At 44.4% G+C, this 22,562-nt stretch overlaps 1 protein-coding gene across 1 annotated transcript in view; it reads left to right on the forward strand.

Moving 5' to 3' along the window:
* The window catches only part of acer3 (alkaline ceramidase 3), a 201,242-nt gene that overhangs the window by 164,845 nt on the left and 13,835 nt on the right, over nt 1-22,562 (forward strand). Inside the window, exons 7-9 of the mRNA XM_038817872.1 lie at nt 10,355-10,413; nt 13,548-13,649; nt 15,568-15,675. Coding sequence (XP_038673800.1) covers nt 10,355-10,413; nt 13,548-13,649; nt 15,568-15,675 — 269 coding nt within the window. The remainder of the gene's footprint in view (nt 1-10,354; nt 10,414-13,547; nt 13,650-15,567; nt 15,676-22,562) is intronic.

A 22,562-nucleotide genomic window follows, 5' to 3' on the forward strand; every position in this document is an offset into this window, starting at 1 on the left:
GGTTAGTGACTTTGGAAGAGATTAGCATGGAAAACACTATTAAGTGAATGTTAAAACATCCTCCAAAGATGGCAGCAATTACCTGCCACGTTTGCAACTCCTCTTTTTCAAAAAGAACAGTTTTTAAAGCACATTCCAATTGCACAGTAGTAGAATATAATGTACGGAGCGTAGCACAAGTGAATATGGAGATTCAGTTTGACCGGAGCGCTGCTTTGACTGAAATGAATTCTGCTTGCACAACCTTTATATTTTGATTTCCATTTAAATCTTAAACAGGTTAGAAATTGAAAGTTTTCAACCTGATGCCAAAAAGATCTCTCCACCCCACCCTTGCCGTCTGGACAATTGTGTCTTTGTTCCTTTATGAAATTCCACTTCCACGCTCTCCCGCTGTTGCAGTGAATAATGGCTCCCAGCTCTTTAACTTGGGGGCTGACACTTTCATCATGCACAGCTTCCTTTGGCTTGCCATTGCCGCACGTTGTTCCTTCTAACTTTTTACTCGGCTTGAGTTGCAAAATTGCATTAAGTTTGACAGCATGTGACTCCAAACCAGATTGTTCTAGAATCGGCAGCAGCTGCGTATTAAAAATAATACTGCCATAATGCACCTGGATTTATGGAGTCATTTATGGGCGTGGCTGACGAGGCCAGAATACGTTGTCCGCTTGAATTACCATTTTTATGTGTTGAATCTGCTTCTTGAATAGAACGGAGTGGCTTGTTAGGCTATTTCAGAAGGCCGTCAACCATCTTGCACATTTGGATCAACCATCTTGCGCATTTGGAGTCACGCACGGGTCGGATTGGAACCACTCCAGATTGTGAAATCTTCCACTGTGAAATTAAAGGAAGAATCACCTACAATGGAATGGCAGCTGGCTCCATCACAATGTGGAGTGGAATGAAAGCAGAGTTTATATTCTTGGATTACTGTGTTTGACATCTTCTCCTACCTCCTCGTGTACGCTTTCCTGGAAAGAGGTTTCAGAGATGAGTATTATCGTGCACTCGATCAGATGGAGTGAGAGCAGCTACCAAAGTGAGACATGTTCATATATGTGAACTCCTGTTTGTGGATGAATGCAGCTTTTGTGGTGCATTAAGCTGAAGGTCCGCAGTCTAAACGCCTTCGCAACTGCTGCAGAGAAATATGGGGCGTGGTTCTCCGCGGCAAAATCGCGATCGGCACGAGGACGGAGAATGGGTGTTGACACCGAAATCTGGCACGATGGCGCTCTCGCGATTCTCCAGTCCCCAGAGAATTGCCACAAATCGCGCGCGGTCTGCGACGTGGGTAGGGGCCCATTGACAGAGGCCCGTGCGGAGATTCTGCGACGAAAACTGGCCGAGATCCCGACAGCATGGTGCTAACTACGTTTTGCCTGTCGGAACGGCCAGTGGTGGCTTTGGAGACAGTCCGCGGCCGCTCTGGTGGGGGCCGGGGAATCCTTCACCACGGTGGGGGGGGCTCATGGACAGCCAGGCTAGCGATTGGGGGTCACCAATCCGTGAGCGCGTGCAATCTCAGTGGTGGTGGGTGGTTGGTTTGGGAGGGGGGGGGGTGACCTATGTTTTCGGGGCTGGTCCATGGTGAGAGTCGTGCACATGCGTGGACTCCTGAATCCGCAGCCAGAGCTGTGAGGAGTACTCCGGGGCCCTGCTAGCCTCCTTCAGGTAGGTGAATCACTCTGGACTTTCCTGAAGAAAGTCGAGAGTGAAACGCCCGTGTTTTGACGCTGGAGTGGGGGCATAGCTCCATTATTGGAGAATCCCGCCCATGGTGTCACATTCGGACTCCGAAAAGCAGTGTCAATGACCCCAGATGGTTAGTCTGACGCGACACTGCAACTAAACAACGCTGAATTAAAAATGCTACCAGCAGCCAATGGTTTCAAGTAATAAAGCTTGATGAAGTAACACCAAAGTGTTATAAACAAATTTTGACACCAAACTACAAAGAAATATCTGAACAAGTGACTAAAATAGCAGTCAAAGGGCTAGGTTTTAAGAAGAGTAGGAGAAAGCAATAGAGAGAAGAGGTTTAGAGAAGAAAGTCAAGTGCTTCTGACAGTTGATGACATGGCTACCAGTATGGATCAATGAACAGCAGGAATTCACAAGAGCCAAGATGAAGAAATGCAAATGTCTTGGGAGGGTTAATAGGACTTAAGGAGATTCCAGAAATAGGAAGGAGAGAGGCGACTGAGGAATTTGAAAACAAATACAAAACAACATACAAAATTGGTTGCCTATTCACTATTGGCTGTTTTGACCAGTTTCAATCCCCTTGTGATCTAGGCATTGGAAGACCCTCTCTCTCTTGGCACTCCCTCAGCGTTGAGGATGACTTACTTCTACTCCGGGGAGGTGGGTTTTGCAGTGGCTGCAAACTCTAATCCACAACCAAGGTGGTGCTTGATGAGGTGGGTGGGACGCGCTGGATTTTGCGCGCTCCTTCCACAGTTTACACTTGGCCTCCGCGTGCTCCACCCTGTGACATTTGAGGTGATTGGCACCTTCATGGATGCTTCTTCTCCAGTTTGTGTGTTCTAAAGGAAGCGATTCCCACATGTCGATGGGGATGTTGCATGTATTTACAGAAGGTTTCAGAGTGTCCTTGTAACGTTATCCAGGTGCTCACTGTGGATCTTGATAGTTGAGGGGCAGTTTTGTGTGGCTGGAACGGCCTGGTAGAGAACCTTTTGTTTCCTGGATATTTAGTCTGAGGCCCATTCTCTCATATGCCTGAGTGAATGTGTCGACTATCGTTTGTAGCTCAGCCTCTGAATGTGTGCACACACAGGCGTCATCTGCATACTGCAGCTTGATGACAAGAGATTGGGATGGTCTTGGTTTTGGCCTGGAGGCGTCGGAGGTTGAACAGTTTCCCGCCTGTCCCGTTGGTTAGCTTAACTCCAGTGGAGAGCTTCAGGGTGATGGGATGGAATGTTGCTGCGAGGAATATGGAGAAGAGCGTTGGTGCAATGTCACAGCCCTGTTTGACCCCAGTTTGCACCTGTATTGGGTCTGTGGTGGCTACCAAGGCTTAAGGAAGGTCCAGAAATGGGAAGGAGAGAAGTAACAGGAATTTGAAAACAACATTCAAAATGGGTTGCCTATTCACTATTGGCTGTTTTGACCAGTTTCGATCCCCTTGTGATCGAGGGCATGGAGAGGCCCAGAGATAATAGAGACATCAGGTAACCTGAGACGGAGTCCAGTGGCTTTTACCTGCAATTTATCAGACCAGAGTCCCTCTTAAAATTAAGCTAGACTTTTGTCTAACAATCTCAAGTTAGGAAAGTGACCTGTGATGTAATCCTGGGACTGTTGCAGTTCTGCACTGCAGTAATATATAATAGCAAATTAGCAAGCATTAACATTTCCAGCAATATTTTTAATTAAGGATATGCTGACAGATGAAATAGGATGAAAGGAGGTCTGTGTGATATATAAACACCGGCATGGACTAGTTGGGCATTTAATCTATTTCTGTGCTTTGAATTCTATGTAATTAGACTGATGTTGCTAACCATTTGCTGGAAATTATAGCTTTGTTCTGCTATTGAATGAAGCTACAGTAGTAGAAGCAATGTATAATTCAAGGTTATTTGGACGCTGTGATAAGGGCGATAGATTTCTACATCTGCATGTACTAGAATGACCTAAGCACTGCACTCATCTGTATTTCATGATGTATGCATACTTTGTGGTTATTTCTGGTGCTTATTAAAAGTTATTTTGAATTTGTATGATTCTCAGATGTTAAGCTGAACATCATATCTGCCCCATTGATGGTTAGTTATATTGTGCAAAGGGAAAAGAGAGGCTATATTATCATGACAATGGCAAAGTTTCAACATAAAGACACTGCACGCCTTAATCTAAAGCACTGTGAATTGGATTTTTTCCCTTGTCTAAATCAAACATTCTGCGATCCATTTCACTACAGCTGCACAGTAAATGTCCTTTGCTTTACCTCAACGAGGGTAACCAGGGTTGCTATGGTAACATGAGCTAACAACATTCCCCAGCCCTCTGGTTCTCATGAAGCAGCCTTTGCATGATCCACATTTCGTGGTGGATCTTGGCCACAATCGAAGCATGGTACATTTTGCTTACAAATGACTGACCAGGTTAACATAACCTTCTCAACATCTCAACATAAACTTCTCAAGGGCCATTAGGATTGGGGAACAAATGCTGGCCTCGTCAGTAACGCTCAAACCATGAGTAATAATTTTTTTAAAACGTTGCCAAGAGCATCAAAAGAACATTCAGATTTGCTTGTGAGAAATTGGAGTGCATTAGATCGTGCTGACGGTTTCAGGTGATGTAATAATCATATTTTATTTGGCATCCATTGGCTCAAAGGGCTCCATGGTTTAAAATGGGTAGATGCTGCCTAAATGGCCAAGAGTGTGGCTAGATGTTTTAATGAGGATCTATCTGCATGCAAAAGAACAGTGGGCAAACATTTGTAGACGAACAAGAAACCAAATACCAGATAATTGTTTCTGTCATGGTGCTATTGCACTTGAGAGTCTCCCAGGCAGGCTCCCCTGGGAGAAAGGCCGTAGGGTTACCTAAGGGGCCTCCTTTTTCCTGCCACTCAACAGCATGAGGCAAAGCTTCACCAGTCCCAGGTTTCGCTGTGTCCACATGCGCACCTGAGCAGCTATCACCAGCAAGCTGTCCATGAAATTGAGAGTTGCAATTGCCTCATCCACCTTGGGTGGGGACAGGGCTTTCACAGACATCACCAGACAGCTGAGGGTGCCTGCATGGGAAATTTGCGTGCCCGGGCCGTGCTGGAATGAATACTCATACACAACGCACAGGAGCACCCAATACTGGATCCTAGCTGATTCAATTGGTAGGATTCCCTTAATCTCCCTGAAGAGGCTGAGCAGCAGCTTGTGGTCGGTTACAATGACAAAATGCTGCCCATAAATGTACTGGTGGAACTTCTTTATCCTGATCATCCACATGTCTATCCAATGACCATTTGAATGCCCTTTGTGTTGGCAAGTCCACTACTGTTGCAGGCAGGGCATTCCATGCCCTTACTACTCTCTGAGTAAAGAATCTACCTCTGGCATCTGTCCTATATCTATCTCCCCTCAATTTAAAGCTATGTCCCTTCGTGCTAGACATCACCATCCGAGGAAAAACGCTCTCACTGTCCACCCTATCTAATCCTCTGATCATCTTGTATGCCTGAATTAAGTCACCTCTTAACCTTCTCTCTATCTCTAATCAAATTATTCCTTTCCAGATGATTATACATCCTATCTCTTATAAACTTTTCCAAGACTTTGCCCACAACAGAAGTAAGGCTCACTGGTCTATAGTTACCAGGGTTGTCTCCCCTTCTTAAACAACGGGACAACATTTGATATCCTCCAGTCTTCTGGCACTATTCCTGTAGACAAAGATGACTTAAAGATCAAAGCCAAAGGCTCAGCAATCTCCTCCCTAGCTTCCCAGAGAATCCTAGGATAAATCCCATCCGGCCCAGGGGACTTATCTATTTTCACCCTTTCCAGAATTGCTAACACCTCCTCCTTATTGGGGTTGAACCCCAGGATCCATGCCAATATGGGCATTGGCCCTCTTTATCCTACCAAGGCCCTCCTGGAACACCTTTTGGGGTATTTACCCAGCATGTTGAACAGACATCCGGTCCCCATTCCCAAGACCTATTGCCAGTCAAAACATAGAACTCTAACCAGTCTCGGCGCAATAAATGTGATTCCAGTCCCTGCACCAGAACCAACGGAAAGCGAACTGACTGCTGTGAATGCGACACTGGAGTCTTGGGGTTCCCACAGTCTTTAAAGGCTCCCTGGTGTAGGTTGCCAATCTTGCTTTGGTATCGCGAATTATCAGTGGCATGATTCCTGCACGAAGCCGCCGAAATGTGTGGAGGTCCACAATGGAGACGGCAGCACCGGTGTCCATTTCCACAGTCACTGGATGACCATTAACCTGCAGTGTGACCTGGATCGGTACTACTTTTGGAGCCATGACACTGTTCAATTGCATTAAACAGTCTCCCTCATCCAGGGTGCCCACAGGCAAAGCCCTGGTTCACGGCTATCTGGATGGCTGTCGTGGATGGTGTTTGCTGCGCCATATCTGGTGGCCCTAATGAGAGAGCTAACCACACCAGGCCCTGCTTCGGGCCAGCTTAGTGCTGAATGAGCCCCAGGCGAGTGGTCTCCACCCCCTATCTGGGTAGCTTGCGCGCCACAAGTGCCAGGCAGAGATTAATGATAGTTTCCTCATGGGAGTTAAGGCTTGTAATGGTAAATGTGGAATCATAGAATAAAGTACCCCATTGTGAAGAAGCTTATTGTTGCGGTCCCTAAGCCAAGCTGCCGTATTACTAGATACAGGCCAGTAAAAGTCCTCTCCAGATTGTAAGGTCCACTTACAGAGATTAACCCACACAGAAGATTCATGAACTTCAAAATCACAAATGGTTTTGGCAGTGTGTAAAGAAAATTGGTTTCCCTAAGAAGGGTTGGCAACCAGAGGATATGGATTGAAGGTAATTGGCAAAAGGTGAGCTAAGGAGAACTTTTTTTTTTTTTTGCAGCAAGCTATTATGGTTTGGAGTAGAATGCCCAAAAGAATAGTAAGAAGTCTTACAACACCAGCTTAAAGTCCCAACAGGTTTGTTTCGATTCGAAGGGCAGCATGGTGGCGCAGTGGTTAGCATTGCTGCCTCACGGTGCCGAGGTCCCAGGTTCGATCCCGGCTCTGGGTCACTGTTCGTGTGGAGTTTGCACATTCTCCCCGTGTTTGCATGGGTTTCCCCCCCACAACCCAAAGATGTGCAGGGTAGGTGGATTGGCCAGGCTAAATTGCCCCTTGATTGGAAAAAATTAATTGGGCCCTCTAAATATTTTTTTAAATGGTTTGTTTCGATTCACTAGCTTTCGGAGCACTGCTCCTTCCTCAGGTGAAAATTCATTGAACTTTATTATAATTCATTGCAGAATCTGTTATCAAAATATTGCATGTTCTAATCCCTTGGAAGCTTGTTTTTTAAAAATTCTTTGAATAAGAAAGTTCACCACCCTGCAAACTAACTTAATAGGATTTGACTAAAAACCGGTGAGGTACAGGAGGACCAAGGCAGGCCAGCAGCACGGTTCAATTCCCGTACCAGCCTCCCCGAACAAGCGCCAGAATGTGGTGACCAGAAGCTTTTCACAGTAACTTCATTTGAAGCCTACTTGTGACAATAAGCGATTTTCATTTAATTTCATTCATGAGCAATTAATAATGAAGCAATCATTCGGAAATACAGGTTACTAAAGGTCTGGGCACTTTCCATTCCCTGCAAGCCTCAAATTTCAATCCGTGCTGTACAGCAGCTTGAAAATCAATGATGTTTGCCTTCCAGTAGGGAAATACCTTTGGCCATTCTCAACTGCAGGAGCAGTGGACCCCACCTCAACGGTGTTGCCTTAATTTCATTTAAATCATGTTTTGTTTTTCTCATTTGGAGAGGCCATTAATAAAAAACCACACGAGACATGGAAATGCCATGCTTTGCTCCATTGAGGAATCCAGGTCGAACATAGAACATTACAGCGCAGTACAGGCCCTTCGGCCCTCGATGTTGCGCCGACCTGTAAAGATAAATCATAAACCTGCACCTAAGTTGGAGGAATGTAATCACGTAGTAGGTATGATGCAAGGTTAATAATCCAGAGAATGCAAGTTCAAATACCAATATAGCAATTTGAGAACTTGAATTAAATTTTAAAAACCTTCAAATTGGTATTGGGAACGGTGATCATAAAGTTGTAAAAACTCAACTTGTTCAGTGTGTCCTGTAGAGAAGGGAACCATCCATCTGAAAGTCTGATTCTGTTTGGAGTGAACATGAAGAGCTGAGTGCAAATATGTTTCTGCTGCAAGACAAAGACTTAGATCCTCAGTCTGGCCTGAGTTGGGTGATTTGAACCAGACCACAGTTGTGATCCTGCACTTGTATTTCGTAAAACCCTGGAGCGGATTGGAGTTTTAGTTCTGAATCACCCCCGTGGCTCCTGTTGGGAACCTACTGGAACAGACATTGGAATTAAGCTTCGGGTTTTTTCGGGAGGGGTGAAAGGCCATATGGTGAGTTGGGGCAGATCCTGCAAAGCTGGTAGCATCAATGGAACAATACCCTTGCAAGAGTTTGTATCTTAACCAGCAGTGGGTGTTAACGTTGGCAAAGGGAATAAAAGTGCAAAGACGCTCTTCATGGATTTTATCTGAAGGTAAATTAATAAGTTATATAAACTGCTACATTGGACTAAAATAGTCCTGTATCCATGGACCATCTAAACCTTAAGGAAGCTCTTCTAAGTAGCCAAACGTTAATCTGCTTTGAAGTGACTGGCCACAAGCCTTCTTCCACACGTTCAATCAGGTTAGAAATATGTTCAGCTTTTCCACAAGGTGTTGGCAGCATTTGAAGTTCTAATTGCTAGGTTTGACATGCATCATTATAGCTCTCAAGGGAGGAGAAGAAAGCGGCAACGCTGGATGTTGGCACCGCCGTGACCTTTATGCAACTGGTTTATCAGTAACAATGAGACTCGGGTCCATTAAATACAAGGTGGAGTAGTTATGCTTACAGGTCTTGCTACTGCTTGAAGCAATTTGAGGTTCTTGAGGAATACCTTGGCTCAGCAATAAAAGATGTTAGTCTGAATGGAAATTTCCATATGTTATATGGATAGCTATAGGTTAAATAAACTCTGCCCTCGTCTACAGACATAGCAACTATTTTAATGTCACGTCAATAAACTTATTATCTGAATAATGGTTTCATAATGTATATTCAATGACCTCCCGAGATACCCATGATTGTTTTCCGTCTACTATAATCTCCGCATCCTTGCTCGTCTTCCACGTATTCTAGTTTGCATACTTTGTGTCTGAATTCAAATCAAACTTAATTGTACTGTTTTCTACACCTGAGCAGAAATCTTTACTTTCCACAGTTGCTTCCACAAGATTTCAAGCTGAAACTCAGCATTGCCTAACCTGATTATGTAGTTATTACCTCTTTAATTCAGACCGCAGTTGGACAAAGTCTGGCTCGACCATATTGTTTACTGAGGAGTTATATTTGTGACTTTTATGAGGTTTGAAAGACTTCAATATTGAGCCTTTTGCAGATTTGTGGGTGTAGACCTTATTTGGCTAGTCTTAACTTCTAAAGTGAGAATCGTTTGTGATTTGTGATGTGGCATAAATGAGCATTTCAATAAACAGGATTACTCTCCTGTAAAGAAAAAGGACCTTTTTCTTTTAGCATGTTTGGGAATGTTTGCATCGCACCTTTGAGCAATTGATCATCAATCTTACGATATACTTGGCACGGGTGCCCCATTGTAATCTGACTAATTAGCTTTGTTACTGCACTCAATGGTTGTCCACAGATTCTGTGTATCCCCTTTTTCCTTCTCTTTCCCTCCCCAAAGAATAACTGGGACCAATTGCTGTGCTCTGGGCTAAGATCAACTTTTTTTTTACGGGTTCAGTGTCTGTCAACTGCTCTATGTGGCTGTACAAGGATGGGCAATTTTAACTTACTGGGCTGTCAAGCCCAACAAATGTTCAGCTGTAAGGTGTCATTAGAATGATGCAGGATCATAAATGGGTAATGAACTGGGGCGGCACGGTGGCGCAGTGGTTAGCACTGCTGCCTCACGGCACCAAGGACCCAGGTTTGGTCCTGCCCCAGGCCACTGTCCGCCTGGAGTTTGCACATTCTCCCTGTGTCTGCGTGGGTCTCACCCCCACAACCCAAACAAGCTAAAATTCCTTGGATGGTGCATTACAGTTCTAAAGCAGACTGCGTGTTCTCTACCAAGATAAACTTGATGTAGCGATGAGTGACACTGTAAAATCTGTGACAGTGGTGAAATATATAAAGTTTGAAGCTTCTTTCTTGCAGACAAATATTGAACTCAGCTGATTTAAATATTTGTTTAAATTGATGAATGGGGGGCAGCAAGGTGGCGCAGTGGTTAGCACTGCTGCCTCACGGCACTGAGGTTCCAGGTTCGATCTCGACTCTGGGTCACTGTCCGTGTGGAGTTTGCACATTCTCCCCGTGTTTGCGTGGGTTTCGCCCCCACAACCCAAAGATATGCAGGGTAGGTGGATTGGCCACGCTAAATTGGCCCTTAATTGGAAAAAATTAATTGGGTACACTAAATTCATTTTTAAAAAAATTGATGAATAGAAGGCATGTTTATTTGCAGTCATTAATTTCAGAGGTATCTTGTTTATTTATGCTCAATGTTTCCTTTTCTTTCCTCTTTTGCAGGTCATGTACGGCTTTCTAGTCGGCTGCCTAGTTCTCCGATCGGTGTATATTGTCACGTGGTAAGTAGTGTTCAAACAAAGCGCAGCCCCTTTTTTAGAGCCCCTTGGTTTTCAAACCGAGCTTCCTGGACCTGTCTGAGTTTGTAAAGGTTTTCCGTGGTCTCGGCCTCATGTTATGATCTTGTGGACCATTCAAAATCACACCACATAGGGTAGCACTTCTGTGGATGTGGTCACCCCACAGGTTAAGGAAGTACAGTCAGAGAGGAAATGGCTGACCACAAGTCGGAAGAGGTGGGGAGGGGGCAAGTAGTCAGGAAAGCACCTGAGTGCATCACACTCCAGAACCGCTTGCTGATGGAAAAGTGTGAAAGTAGTAGTCCCTCTGGGGAGTGCAGACAGAACCAAGTTCGGGGAACTATGGGTGGCTCAGGTACACGATGGGGGAGGAGCAAGAGTGGTATGAGACTCAGTAGGGCACAGACCGGTGTTTCTTCAGCTACAGATGTGACTCCAGGATGGTGTGTTACACCCCTGGTGCTAGGGTCAGGATGTCGCTGAACAACTGCGGGGCATCCTGAAGGTTGCTCTTCTTCGAGCAGAGAAGGCTGAGTGGGCAGTGGGGGTGGACCTTATTGAGGTGTACAAAATTATAATGGACGCAGATAGGGTGGATAGGAAGAAACATTTTCCCTTAGTTCAGGGGTCAATGACCAAGGGGCAAAGATTTAAGGTAAGGGGCAGGAGATTTAGAGGGTTTTGTGGAAAAACCTTTTCACCCAGAGGGTGGTGGAATCCGGAACTCACTGCCTGAAAGGGTGGTAGAGGTGGGAACCCACACAACATTTAAGAAATATTGTGATAAGCACTTGAAACACCATCGCACAGAAGGCTGCAGAGCAAGTGCTGGAGAAAGGGGATTGGAATAGTTAGGTACTTCATGGCCGGCACAGACGATGGGCCGAAGGACTGCTTTCTGTGATTCTACAGTAGCCTGGTGGTTATGCTACTCGATCAGAAAACCAGAGGTTTTCAGCTCACCACAGAAACTTGTGAATTTTAATTCCGTTAGTCGTGCGAATCCAGGAAAATAATGAAATGAAAATCGCTTATTGTCACGAGTAGGCTTCAATGAAGTTACTGTGAAAAGCCCCTAGTTGCCACATTCCGGCGCCTGTCCGGGGAGGCTGGTACGGGACTCGAACCGTGCTGCTGGCCTGTTTTAAAAGTCAGCGATTTTAGCTGAGTGAGCTAAACCAGCGCCTAGTGATGAGTGCTACCAGATAACACTTGATGCTCTTCTGGAACCTGGCGCACCTACCTGGTCCAGCCTATATGTAACTCCAGTCACTGCACTGTGGTTAACTCAACAGCCTTTGGGCAACTTGGAAAGGGAGATTAATATTGCCTTACTATTGCTGCCTACATCCCAAGAATAAAAAGCAGCCCTGCCTGACTTTGCATTCTTGTTCTCCCAGTACCGTCTCACCTGAGATCAGCTAACTAAGCATTGACTCGGGATTTGTGTGTCAACCTTAGCTCCAGAAGTAACACTGTGACCTCTGGAGTCAGAACATTTATGGGTTTGAGCCTTACTCCAACAACTTGGCACATTACCTGGGCAGGAACTTCAATGTTTCATCAGCACTCCATTTAACTGAAGTTCCATTTGGCTTCCCAAGTGGATGTAAAGTTTGAAGAAGAACAGGGGAATTCTCCCAGTGTCCATTCTTTCTTTCTTTCTAGGGCATGGCATCCCAGATCAACTGCATGACGTCTTGTGTTGTAGAGGGAAGAGTCCTAATTAAACTGCTGCAGGCAGGTAATAGAACACTGCAGTCAAGAAACATGCATTTGGATATCTACTTGTCACTTAGGCTAGTTTCAGATGGATCGAGGCTCTTTTAATCCAAACCTGTCAGTTTTCATTTAAAATCGAAGGTATCTGGTGCACAACGCTGCAATTCTGTTACTGAGCCAACAAGTTGAAAGGCAGTAACCCAGAGTGCAGCATCCCATCAAGGTTAAAAGGAGAATAGAGAAGGCAAGATAAACAGGGGAATAAATAATGCTGAGTCACAGCATTGCGCATACAAGATCCATTGCTGAGCACGGTTTCCAAAATATTATTTCTTCCTGTGATGTTTGTATGTTTGTTTTCATTTTGTTTGTTTTGAACACAAGTGAAAGATACTCTACTCTGATGTAATTTGGTCAACTTGAACTTTGGCTGGCACTCTCCTTCATCCATCTAAACTCTTGAGAGCTCTTTGTTCCATGTTTCTATTCTGTGTAGGAGTGATTAAGAACAGGGCCATTCCTCTGGCCTATCATTTTCCTACCAGCAAGCGTTAATCTGTGCTTATTAGCTTTGGGCTCAAAATGCACATCACTGAACGCAGTCGACAAATAACTCATTGTAGCATCTATGACGGGAAGCATTAATGTTTCGTCTTTATTCTGTTTTTTTTTAAAATCTGAAATATAATCAGGATTAAGAATGTCTGGCTTTTATTCTTGAGGTTTAAAGTTTCCAGAGAAATTCTGCTTCACATTGCATCTTCCCCTTTGAAGTCATTCCAAGTTTCTTGATCTTCAATTGAATCCTCATTGCATGTCGCTTCTGAATGTGGTTATAATATTGGATCAGAGACGTGTAGAAATCATTGTGTTTCGTTAGGACAGCCTATTCTTATAAAAGCAAAAGCTGTTTAAAAACGTTTTTTTTTTAAATCCCTTCGTCGACATCTTTGGCAATTTGTACAAATTTTCCGACCTCTCTGTAATCCTGCAATCTGTTAGAGGTTGTGTGACACTGTTTTGAAGACAATGTTTCTGGTGGAGCTGGTGTGGCATTATGAGACCCATAATAATAATAATCTTTTATTGACACAAGTATAAAGTTACTGTGAAAAGCCCCCAGTGCATATGAATGTTGAATATCATTTCCAGGCTCAGTCCCTGATCACAACATCATCTATACAAGTTCAGAATAGCCATGTAATTACAGGTCTAACTTGAATTTATAACTACCATTTTCTAATCATTTATTTCTCTATGGTTTGCATGCAATTTGGCTCCCACGTTTGACTACACCACAAGTACTTTGCTGGCCCGGCAATGTTCTGAGTGCATGGAAGGTGTGGATGGAAGTTTGTCACCTTTTATAATTTCTTCAAATGTTTTTCTTCCAGGGTTTATCCTTGGCTGAGGCCCCTTGCCTATACATCATTAGGTGTTTTTCTGATGGGCTTTATTCTCTGGAATGTAGACAACATCTTCTGCAATAATTTGAGGTATGTTTTATGCCTTTTAATTGGGAGAATGTTTTTTGCCAGAGCAAGTTATTATGGCCAGGAGCAAATTGCCGCTATGGTTGATGGAAGCTATCTCAATAGATGTATACTTAAAAAGAAAAGTATACAGGTCTATGGGGAATGCACAATGAAGTGGATTAGACCTATCAAAGTGTTGGTACAAGCAGGGTGGACCAATAGGCCACCTTTTTTGTTATATGATTCAAAGATATGACTCAAATATAAATGCTTTCTCAATTTTATTTCACCTATCTTGGCAATTTTCTCCATTCTTATCCTTGGGTGATGTCAACTCTGATTGAGCTCAGCTTCATCATTTGTTGCTGGTATCTCACTCAAGTGGTTGCTACTCATGCAGGGAATGCTAACCCAGACATGAGCTGTGTCCAAAAGGTATCGGTGAATGTTGGGAATAAAGCAGATGTTCTCCCTGCTCCTTAAAGTGATCCTTTCTTTTACTGGAAGAGTTAAAGTTAACCAATCAAGATAGTAATTTAGAGGTGGGGAGGAGGAGGATGGTGTACTGGTAAATTGTTCCTTAGTATATTTTTTCAAAGCAAAAAACCTTCAAGTCTTCTCGAAGACTTGATGTAGTTTTGTTTATTGTGGTAATTGGTCGTATGTACTGAACGATCTGTGCTGATCTTAGTCAGTACCGTAATTACAGCTGAAATTTGTCTCAGTGCCCTTATGCCATAGAGTCATTGCGGAGGCCACTCGCCCTGTTGAGTTCATGCGACCTCCCTGTAGGGCAATCCAGTCAGCTCCCTTCCCCTGCTCTATCCCCATAGTCCTGTAAATTTATTTTCCTGAGTGGCTCATCCAGTTTCTTTTTGAAATCATTGATGGTCTCCACTTCTACCTCCCTCATGTTGACGACAAGTTCCTGATCATCGCCACTCGCTGTGTAAAAGGTTCTTGCATCCATTCTGCAATTCTTACCATAAACCTTAAATCCATGACCCCTGGTCCCTGTGCGACAGATAATGGGAATGACTTTTCTTTGTAGAGCTTCTCCTAATCTTGTACACATCTATCAAATTGAACCTCTTCCCTCTAAGGAGAATGACACCAACTTTTACAACCTAACCTTGTGGCTAAAATCCCACATCCTTAGAACCATTCTGGTAAATCTTCTCTGTATGCATGCAAGAGTGCTCTCATTCCTAAAGTGTGGTGATCAAACTGGATGCACTTCTCTAATTGTGGCCTAACCTGAGTATTATAAAGCTTCACCATTAGCTTCCCTGCTTCTGTACTTATGAAGTCCAAGATTCCTATGCTTTGCCAGCTGCTCTCAATACATTCTTCCACCTTCAAAGGTAAATGCACAGCTCTGAACCCCCAGTCTTTCTGTCTGTGCACACTCTTTAGAACTATTAACCTATTGAGTCTAGAATCATAGAGGAGGTCATTTGACCCATCATGTCTATGTCCGCTTGTCGATATTCCTTTCTGCCAAAATACAACACCTCATACTCCTTTGCATTAAATTCCATCAGCTCCTTGTCTGCCCACTCTGCTACCTTATATATCCTATTACAGTCAATTCATAATATCCTCCCTGTTTGCCATACTTCCAAGTTCGGGATCATCAGAAAATTTTGAACTGTCACCCTACTCTGTATTCCAATATCCATGTTATTTGTGTGTATATATTATATATGTCTCAGTTCCTTGGTTATGTGTGTTGATTTTGAATGAGGACACAGCTGGTCATGGCCAAGTTGAACTAGTTAATGGTGTTCCTGAGCAACATTTTCCTGGTAGAAAGTGCCACCAGCTTCCGTGGAACTATTCCAATATTGGTTGGCAAATATAACAATAGACATCAAAATTGGTAGAATATGTGACTTTGGATGACTTTTGAAATGTAATTAGTCTTTCCTCTCCCAAGGGATATCCGGCAAAAGTTACCATTCCATCTCCTAGGTGCCGTGACACAGTTTCACGCTTGGTGGCACATTCTAACAGGCCTCGGCTCCTATTTGCACGTTCTCTTCAGGTATGTTTCACTTCAAAGTTCATGGCTGTCTTTCTTAACGATGAAAAATGATTTAAAAATTATGTTTCACCTCCTTTCCCCCGTGAAAATACAGAATGCACTGTCTCCAGTTTGTTAAACAAACATAGACCCAGGGCTTTGTGCCTGTTTTTACTTCACCAATGCAGATCCTCAACACTTATGTTCAGTAAGCCTTAATAAAATTCGGAATTGGAATCGGATAAATTATCCTCCGGTTCCAGTCATATCTGGCACAAAGGAAGATGGTTGTAGTTGCTGGAGATCAATTGTCTCAGCCTCAGGACAGTGTAGAGGGAGTTTCTCAGAGCAGTGTCCATGGCTCAGCCATCTTCAGTGCATTGATAATCGTCCCTCCATCATAAAGTCAGAAATAGGGATTTTCAGTGCGCAGTGTTCAGCACCATTCGCAACATCTCAGATAGGTGGGGGAGAGGTGGCAGAGGGAAAGAATCAGCATTCATCAGAAACTATCAGGGTGTAGGCCTTTGAAACAGGTAGTGATTATATGTACAGTGTACTGTAGTATGCACAACCAAGGAACTTGAGGGAAGACGGAAGGAGAATTTTACCTTGTTAAGGACTTGAAGGGAGAGCTTGCAATCTCAAATGGAACGTGGCGGGAAGATTGTGACTTCAAGGTATTGGAGGGAAGACTCTTGAAGAAAGACGGGAAAACTCTCCTATGGAACTCTTAAACTCTGAGGTAGAGCTGTCTGTTTTGAGGAGGATTATGTTAGAAGTTGTAATCCACACATGCTGACTCTGGACTAGTATTGATGGATCTCATTAACATTTTTGTCAGCGAAACATAAAGACACAGTCACACTGTCAGGCAGGAGTCTTTCAGGCCATCTAGGCCAGCTGTACATGGTAATCTTCTGCATTTGTATTCAACAAAAGCTGCTTGCATCTGTATAGTGCTTTTAATGTAATCAAATGACCCAAGGGGTGTTTATAATAATTATCTTTATTAGTGTCAGAAGTAGGCTTACATTAACACTGCACTGAAGTTGCTGTCAAAAGCCCCTAGCCGCCTGTGCGGGTGCACTGAGGGAGAATTCAGATTGTCCAGTTCACCTAACAACACGTCTTTCGCAACTTGTGGGAGGAAACCGGAGCACCCGGAGGAAACCCACGCAGACATGGGGAGAACATGCAGACTCCACACAATCCAAGCCAGGAATCGAACCTGGGACCCTGGCGCTGTCACACAACAGTGCTAACCACTGTGCTACCGTGCCGCCTGAGGAGCGTTGGCAAGCAAAATTTGACACCAAGTCGCATGAAAGAAATATTAGGTTAGGTGACTAAAGCTTGGTCAGAGAAGTTTGTTATAAGGAGTGATGGAAAGCAGAAGGGAGAGCGGGAGAGATTGAAGGAGGGAATTCTAGAGTTTAGATAGCTGAAAGCATGATTGCCAGGTGTGGCGCAAGGAAAATTGGGAGTATAGCCGAATATATTAACTATCAAAATACCCATTTAATCAGATTTTGCCTGCCTATTGTAATATGAATAGAGAAATGTAGACCAGGGCAACATGGTGACGCAGTGGGTTATCCCTGTTGCCTCACGGCGCCGAGGTCCCAGGTTCGATCCCGGCTCTGGGACACTGTCCGTGTGGAGTTTGCACATCCTCCACCTTTTTGCGTGGGTTTCGCACCCCACAACCCAAAGATGTGCGGGGTAGGTGGATTGGCCACACTAAATTGCCCCTTAATTCGAAAAAATTAATTGGATACTCTAAATTTAAAAAAAAGAGAAATGTAGACCAGTTTTTGGTGAATATCTTGCATCCTGTTTTGTTGTTTGCTCCAACATGCTATTTCGCTGTGTCCGACTTGTAAGCTTCTGATACCAGAGAATCATCCTATCGAGGAACACATGAGAGGTGTGACCTTTAACATATAGGAAATTGTGGTCACAAATCCTGGATTTGACCGTCCTTGCTCATTGTATTGGTACAGGTAACTCATTGTGTGTTCGCTACACATTTGAAAAGTGGCGTCCGTCACATCAGCCCAAAGAAATGACTTTCTCAAAGTGAAGGGTTTAAGCAGCAGGTGCTCACGTGAAACCGTGCAGGTTAAGGAGTAAGAAAAGCAAGCAGGGGGAAACTTTGCACTGAGGGAGATAACTGAGAAAGTAAACCAAAGAACGATGAAGCAAGTTGCAGCGGTGGGTTGAAAGGTCAGATGCAAGTCTGCAGGAGAAAGGGAAAGTGTTAAAGTGGCTGATGGTCGAACAAAAGGGATCGGGGGGAGCGGTTTGCGTTGTGTCATTGTTGTGACATAACCTTTTACCCTTGGCGATTCGCTTTATCATTAACTCTCAATTCCCTGGGATTGAGCTTGATAAATTTTGTATTTTTCTTCCCATCTTGTGCAAGTTAAGTAGCTTGTTTACATCAACCTTTTCTATAACTTTAATTGTTTTGAAGACCCTGTAACCTGGCTCCTCTCAGTTGTCTTCTTTATTCATTTCTGGGATGCTGGCTGGGCCAGCATTTATTGCCCATCCCTAATGGCCCTTGAGAAGGTGGTGGAGTTGCCTTCTTGAACCACTGCCGTCCCTGAGCTGTAGGTGCACCCACATTGCTGTTTAGGGAGGGGGTTCCAGGATTTTGACCCAACCTCAATGAAGGAACGTTGATCTATTTCCAAGTCAGAATGGTGAGTGACTTGGATGGGGGTTTCCAGATGGTGGTGTTCCCAGGTATCTGATGCCCTTATCCTTTCTCTAACGAAAATAAGTCCTTTGCTTTAGACTCCTTGGGATTCTCCCCTACCTGGCGGGAGCGCCAGCGTGTGCTGGCGTCATCCCAGCGCATGCGCAGGAGGGGGTTCAACTCCACGTCGGCCATGGCGGAGGACCACAGCGGCCGACGGGGAACAACAGAGTGCTTCCACAGCACAGGCCCGCCCGTGGATCGGTGGGCCCCAATCGCGGGCCAGGCCACCGTGAGGGCACTTCCCGGGGCCAGATCCCCCGAGGACCCCGGAGGCCGCCCGCGCCACCAGGTCCCGCTGGTAAGGACCTACTCTAATTTATGCCGGTGGGACCGGCAAAAAACAAGCAGCCCCTCGGCCCAACGCGGGCCGGAAAATTGCCGGGGGGGCACTGCCAACCGGCGTGATTCTCGCCCCCACCAAATCTCCAGCGCCGGAGAATTCGTCAGCCAGCAGGGGCGGGACTTACGTCGCCGCGCTCCCCCCCCCCCCCCCCCCCCCCCCCCCCCCCGGGCAATTCTCCGACCCGGCGGGGTGGTTGGAGAATCCTGCCCCTTATAACTTAGCCCCCAAACGTTTATAACTAGTCTGCTCACTTTTCTCTGCAAACCTCCCATTTTTAATTCATCCTTTGATATACGGTGACCAAAGCTGCATGCCATGTTTCAGAGTTAACTTTGCAATTAATGTTGGTTCTTAATAAAGTAATGAACCTTATCCCCCTTCTAAAGAGGATGTAGCCAGTTGAGGACGTGGCTTCTAACTCTGGCTTGAACTTTATTTTGCAACATCAGTTTTGTTTGTCCTCCTTTATTATAAATTAAAACTAACATTTATGAATATTTGTGGTTGAAGGAACAAGTGGTAAACAAAATAATGAAAGGCATAAATAAGGCTGACATGAAAAGGGCTACTTAACCTGGACAAAGAGTAAGGTAAAAGGTAAAGTTGCCATAGTCCCAGATGACCATAGGCTGCTTTCCCCTTTGAGGGGGAAGAGTTGACTGGTGGGGATTTAACCTGAGGATCACCACACCTCAGGCGAGGGGCAAGGTTGAGAAGGTGGGGCCGTCATGAATAACCTCAGCTGGTACGGGAATTGAACCCGCGCTGCTGGCCTTGCTCTGCATCACAAACCAGCTGCCCTGTCAACTGAGCTAAACTGGCTCCTGATGAAGGGACAAAGAGTACAACACAACTGGGCATGTATTAAAATCGCAAGCAGATTAGAAATAAGAGAAAAAAATACATTTACTGCCCATCCCAAGAATAATAGAGACTTGCAACAAGCTTGAAGAAGAAAGTTAATTTAGACTTAACTGGGACCCTTAATATTAGATTAAATTAACTTCTATGGAGGGGGATAGAACATAGAACAGTACAGCACAGTACAGGCCCTTCAGCCTACGATGTTGTGCTGACCATTTATCCTAATCTAAGATCTACCTAGCCTACACCCCTACAATTTACTGCTGTCCATGTGCCTGTCCAAGAGTCGCTTAAATGTCCCTAATGACTCTGACTCCATCACCTCTGCTGGCAGTGCATTCCACACACCCGCCACTCTCTATGTAAAGAACCAACCTCTGGAATCATCAAGCGGTATAGAGATATATAATTGGTTTGATTTTTAAACTCCGTTATGTAGATAAAATAATTTTAAATGAAGTAGCAAATCATGATGTTAGCGTCAGCTGTGACTCATTGGTAGCAGTCAAACCTCCGCTTCAGAAAATTGTAGGTTCAAAGCTCATTCCTCCGACTTGAGCATGTAATCACGATTGACTCTCCAGTTCAGCAGTACTGAGGGAGTGCTTTGCTGTCGGGTGCTATATTCAGACAATAGGTGAAACCAAAGCCCCAATCTAGATGTCTCAGGTAGTCACAAGAGATACTAATGAGAGCAGGGGTATTCCCCCCCCCCCCCCCCCCACCCCGGCAACATCCGCACCCTGTTCCGGTGTCCTGGCCAACATTCATCCCTCGAATAATAGCCCTAAAACAGATAATCTAATCGTTTAGCTCAAATGCTGTCCTGTGTGTAAAATGTGCCACAGTGACACCACTTTGCTGGAAATCCTGAGATTGTAAGGTGTTTTATAAAATCCAGTTCTTATTTCCCTCGTGGATGGTTAGCTAAGAAACAGTAAGGGTGCAATTACACTGCTCTGTCTATAGAGTGTCAACAAGTGAAAAGGATGTAGAAGTATTGTAAAATGTGAGGAGGATGGTGTAGAATTTTAAAGGACCGAGACAATTTGGTGGAGTGGGCAAATTGGTGGCAGATGAAGTTCAGTGTGGAGAAGTGGAGGTGATGCATTTTGCTAGGAAGAACATGGAGCTACAACATGAAATAAGGGGTAAAATTCTTAAGCGGTGTAGGAGCAGAGGAGCCTTTGCATAAGTCATTAAAGGTGGCAGGACAGGTGGACAGTGCAGCTAACGAAGGACATAGTATTCTGGGCTTTATTAATAGGGACTTAGGATGGCACGATGGCGCAGTGGCTAGCACTGCTGCCTCACGGCGCCGAGCACCCCGGTTCGATCCCAACCCCGGGTCACTGTCCGTGGGGAGTTTGCACATTCTCCCCGTGTCTGCATGGGCCTCACCCCCACAACCCAAAGATGGATCAAGAACGAGAGGGCACAGATTTAAATTGATTTCCAAAAGAAGCAAATGTGATGTGAGAAAAACCTCTTTTACACAACAACTGATTGGGGTCTGGGATGCACTGTCTGCAAGTGTGGAGGCAGGTTCAACCGAGGAATTCAAAGAGGATATGGATGATCATTTGAATAGAAACAATGTGCAGGGGGAAAGCAGGGGTTTGGCACTAAGTTATTTGGAGAGGCGGTGCAGACACGATGGGCCAAATAGCCTCCTGCCCCGTAACAATTAAACACATAAGAACTCTGAGCAGGAGTAGGCTTGCTCCGCCATTCAATAAGATCATGGCTGATCCTCTTGTGGACTTCGCTCCTCTTACCCGACCGCTCACCGTAACCTTTTATTCCTTTGCTGTTCAAAAATCTATCTACCTTTGCCTTAAAAACATTAAACAAGATGGCCTCACTGGGCAGGGAGTTATATTGATTCCGGATGGGAAAGGTGTGACTTGATGAATGGTATTTTCTGGCTCTTGATAGTCATGCTGTTGTGTGTTTGATGTACACGTTTGCTAACGTCAGATGAAGCACGCTTATTAATTCCTTCTGCACCGCTGACTGGAACAAGAGGGCATGAATAAATCCATAATTTTAAATAATGTTTAGAAAACATTCTGTGGAAGGCAGGGGAATGATTAGAATCAAAAAGCCAGACGGTGACCTGGGGTCATGTGCAAGGTCGGATTCAGACTGTGAGAAACTCAATGCGCATTCGCTTTCATTTTTCTAATTACGCAGGCTTATTTTCTTTAATGCTTCAGGGAAGGAATTAACTAATTTAACTTTCAGCCCCTTTAACCAAATTTGTGAAGTCATTCTGACAAATTTATATTACTTGACGTTAATGATGTACTGAACTTGGAACAAGAGCAGGGGTGTAAGAGAAAAGAATGAGGCCTAGAGGGATTCAGCCATTGAAAACCGGTGCCACCAGGCCAACCTATGGTTTGTTGCGAACTTGTTGGGGAGGGGATGGGTGGAGTATTGTTTTCCAGCTTTCGCAAATGAGCAAGCAACTTCTCAGATTGCATGTTAATGTCAGTGGTTATCTCTCAGTTGCTTCGTGATATCAAATTGGGTGGGACTGTAAATTTGTTTAATGATAGCAGAGGATCATATCTCCTTGTTAACTATTAACAATTGAATACCAGTGAATGTAGTTCAGTGTATCCATGTAACCACCATTACAACAGTGACCACGCTTCAAAAATTACTCCACCAGCTGTTAAGCATTCTGGGGTATTCTGAGATTGAGAAAGACGCTTTATGAATCCAAGACTTTATTATTTTCCTTTTCAGACATGCAAAGAATTCCTTTTGTACTAGGCAAAGAATGAAACAAGAGCAATATGATTAATAGTTAAAAGTTGAATAGTCATACCATATTAGGAGTGCAGTGACTATTAAGTATGTATGTTAGCAGGCATGCACAGCAGCCATTCTGTACCAACAATATCCCACCAACTTCAATGA

Source organism: Scyliorhinus canicula, chromosome 14 (assembly GCF_902713615.1).
Source record: "Scyliorhinus canicula chromosome 14, sScyCan1.1, whole genome shotgun sequence".
Classification (NCBI taxonomy): Eukaryota; Metazoa; Chordata; class Chondrichthyes; order Carcharhiniformes; family Scyliorhinidae; genus Scyliorhinus; species Scyliorhinus canicula.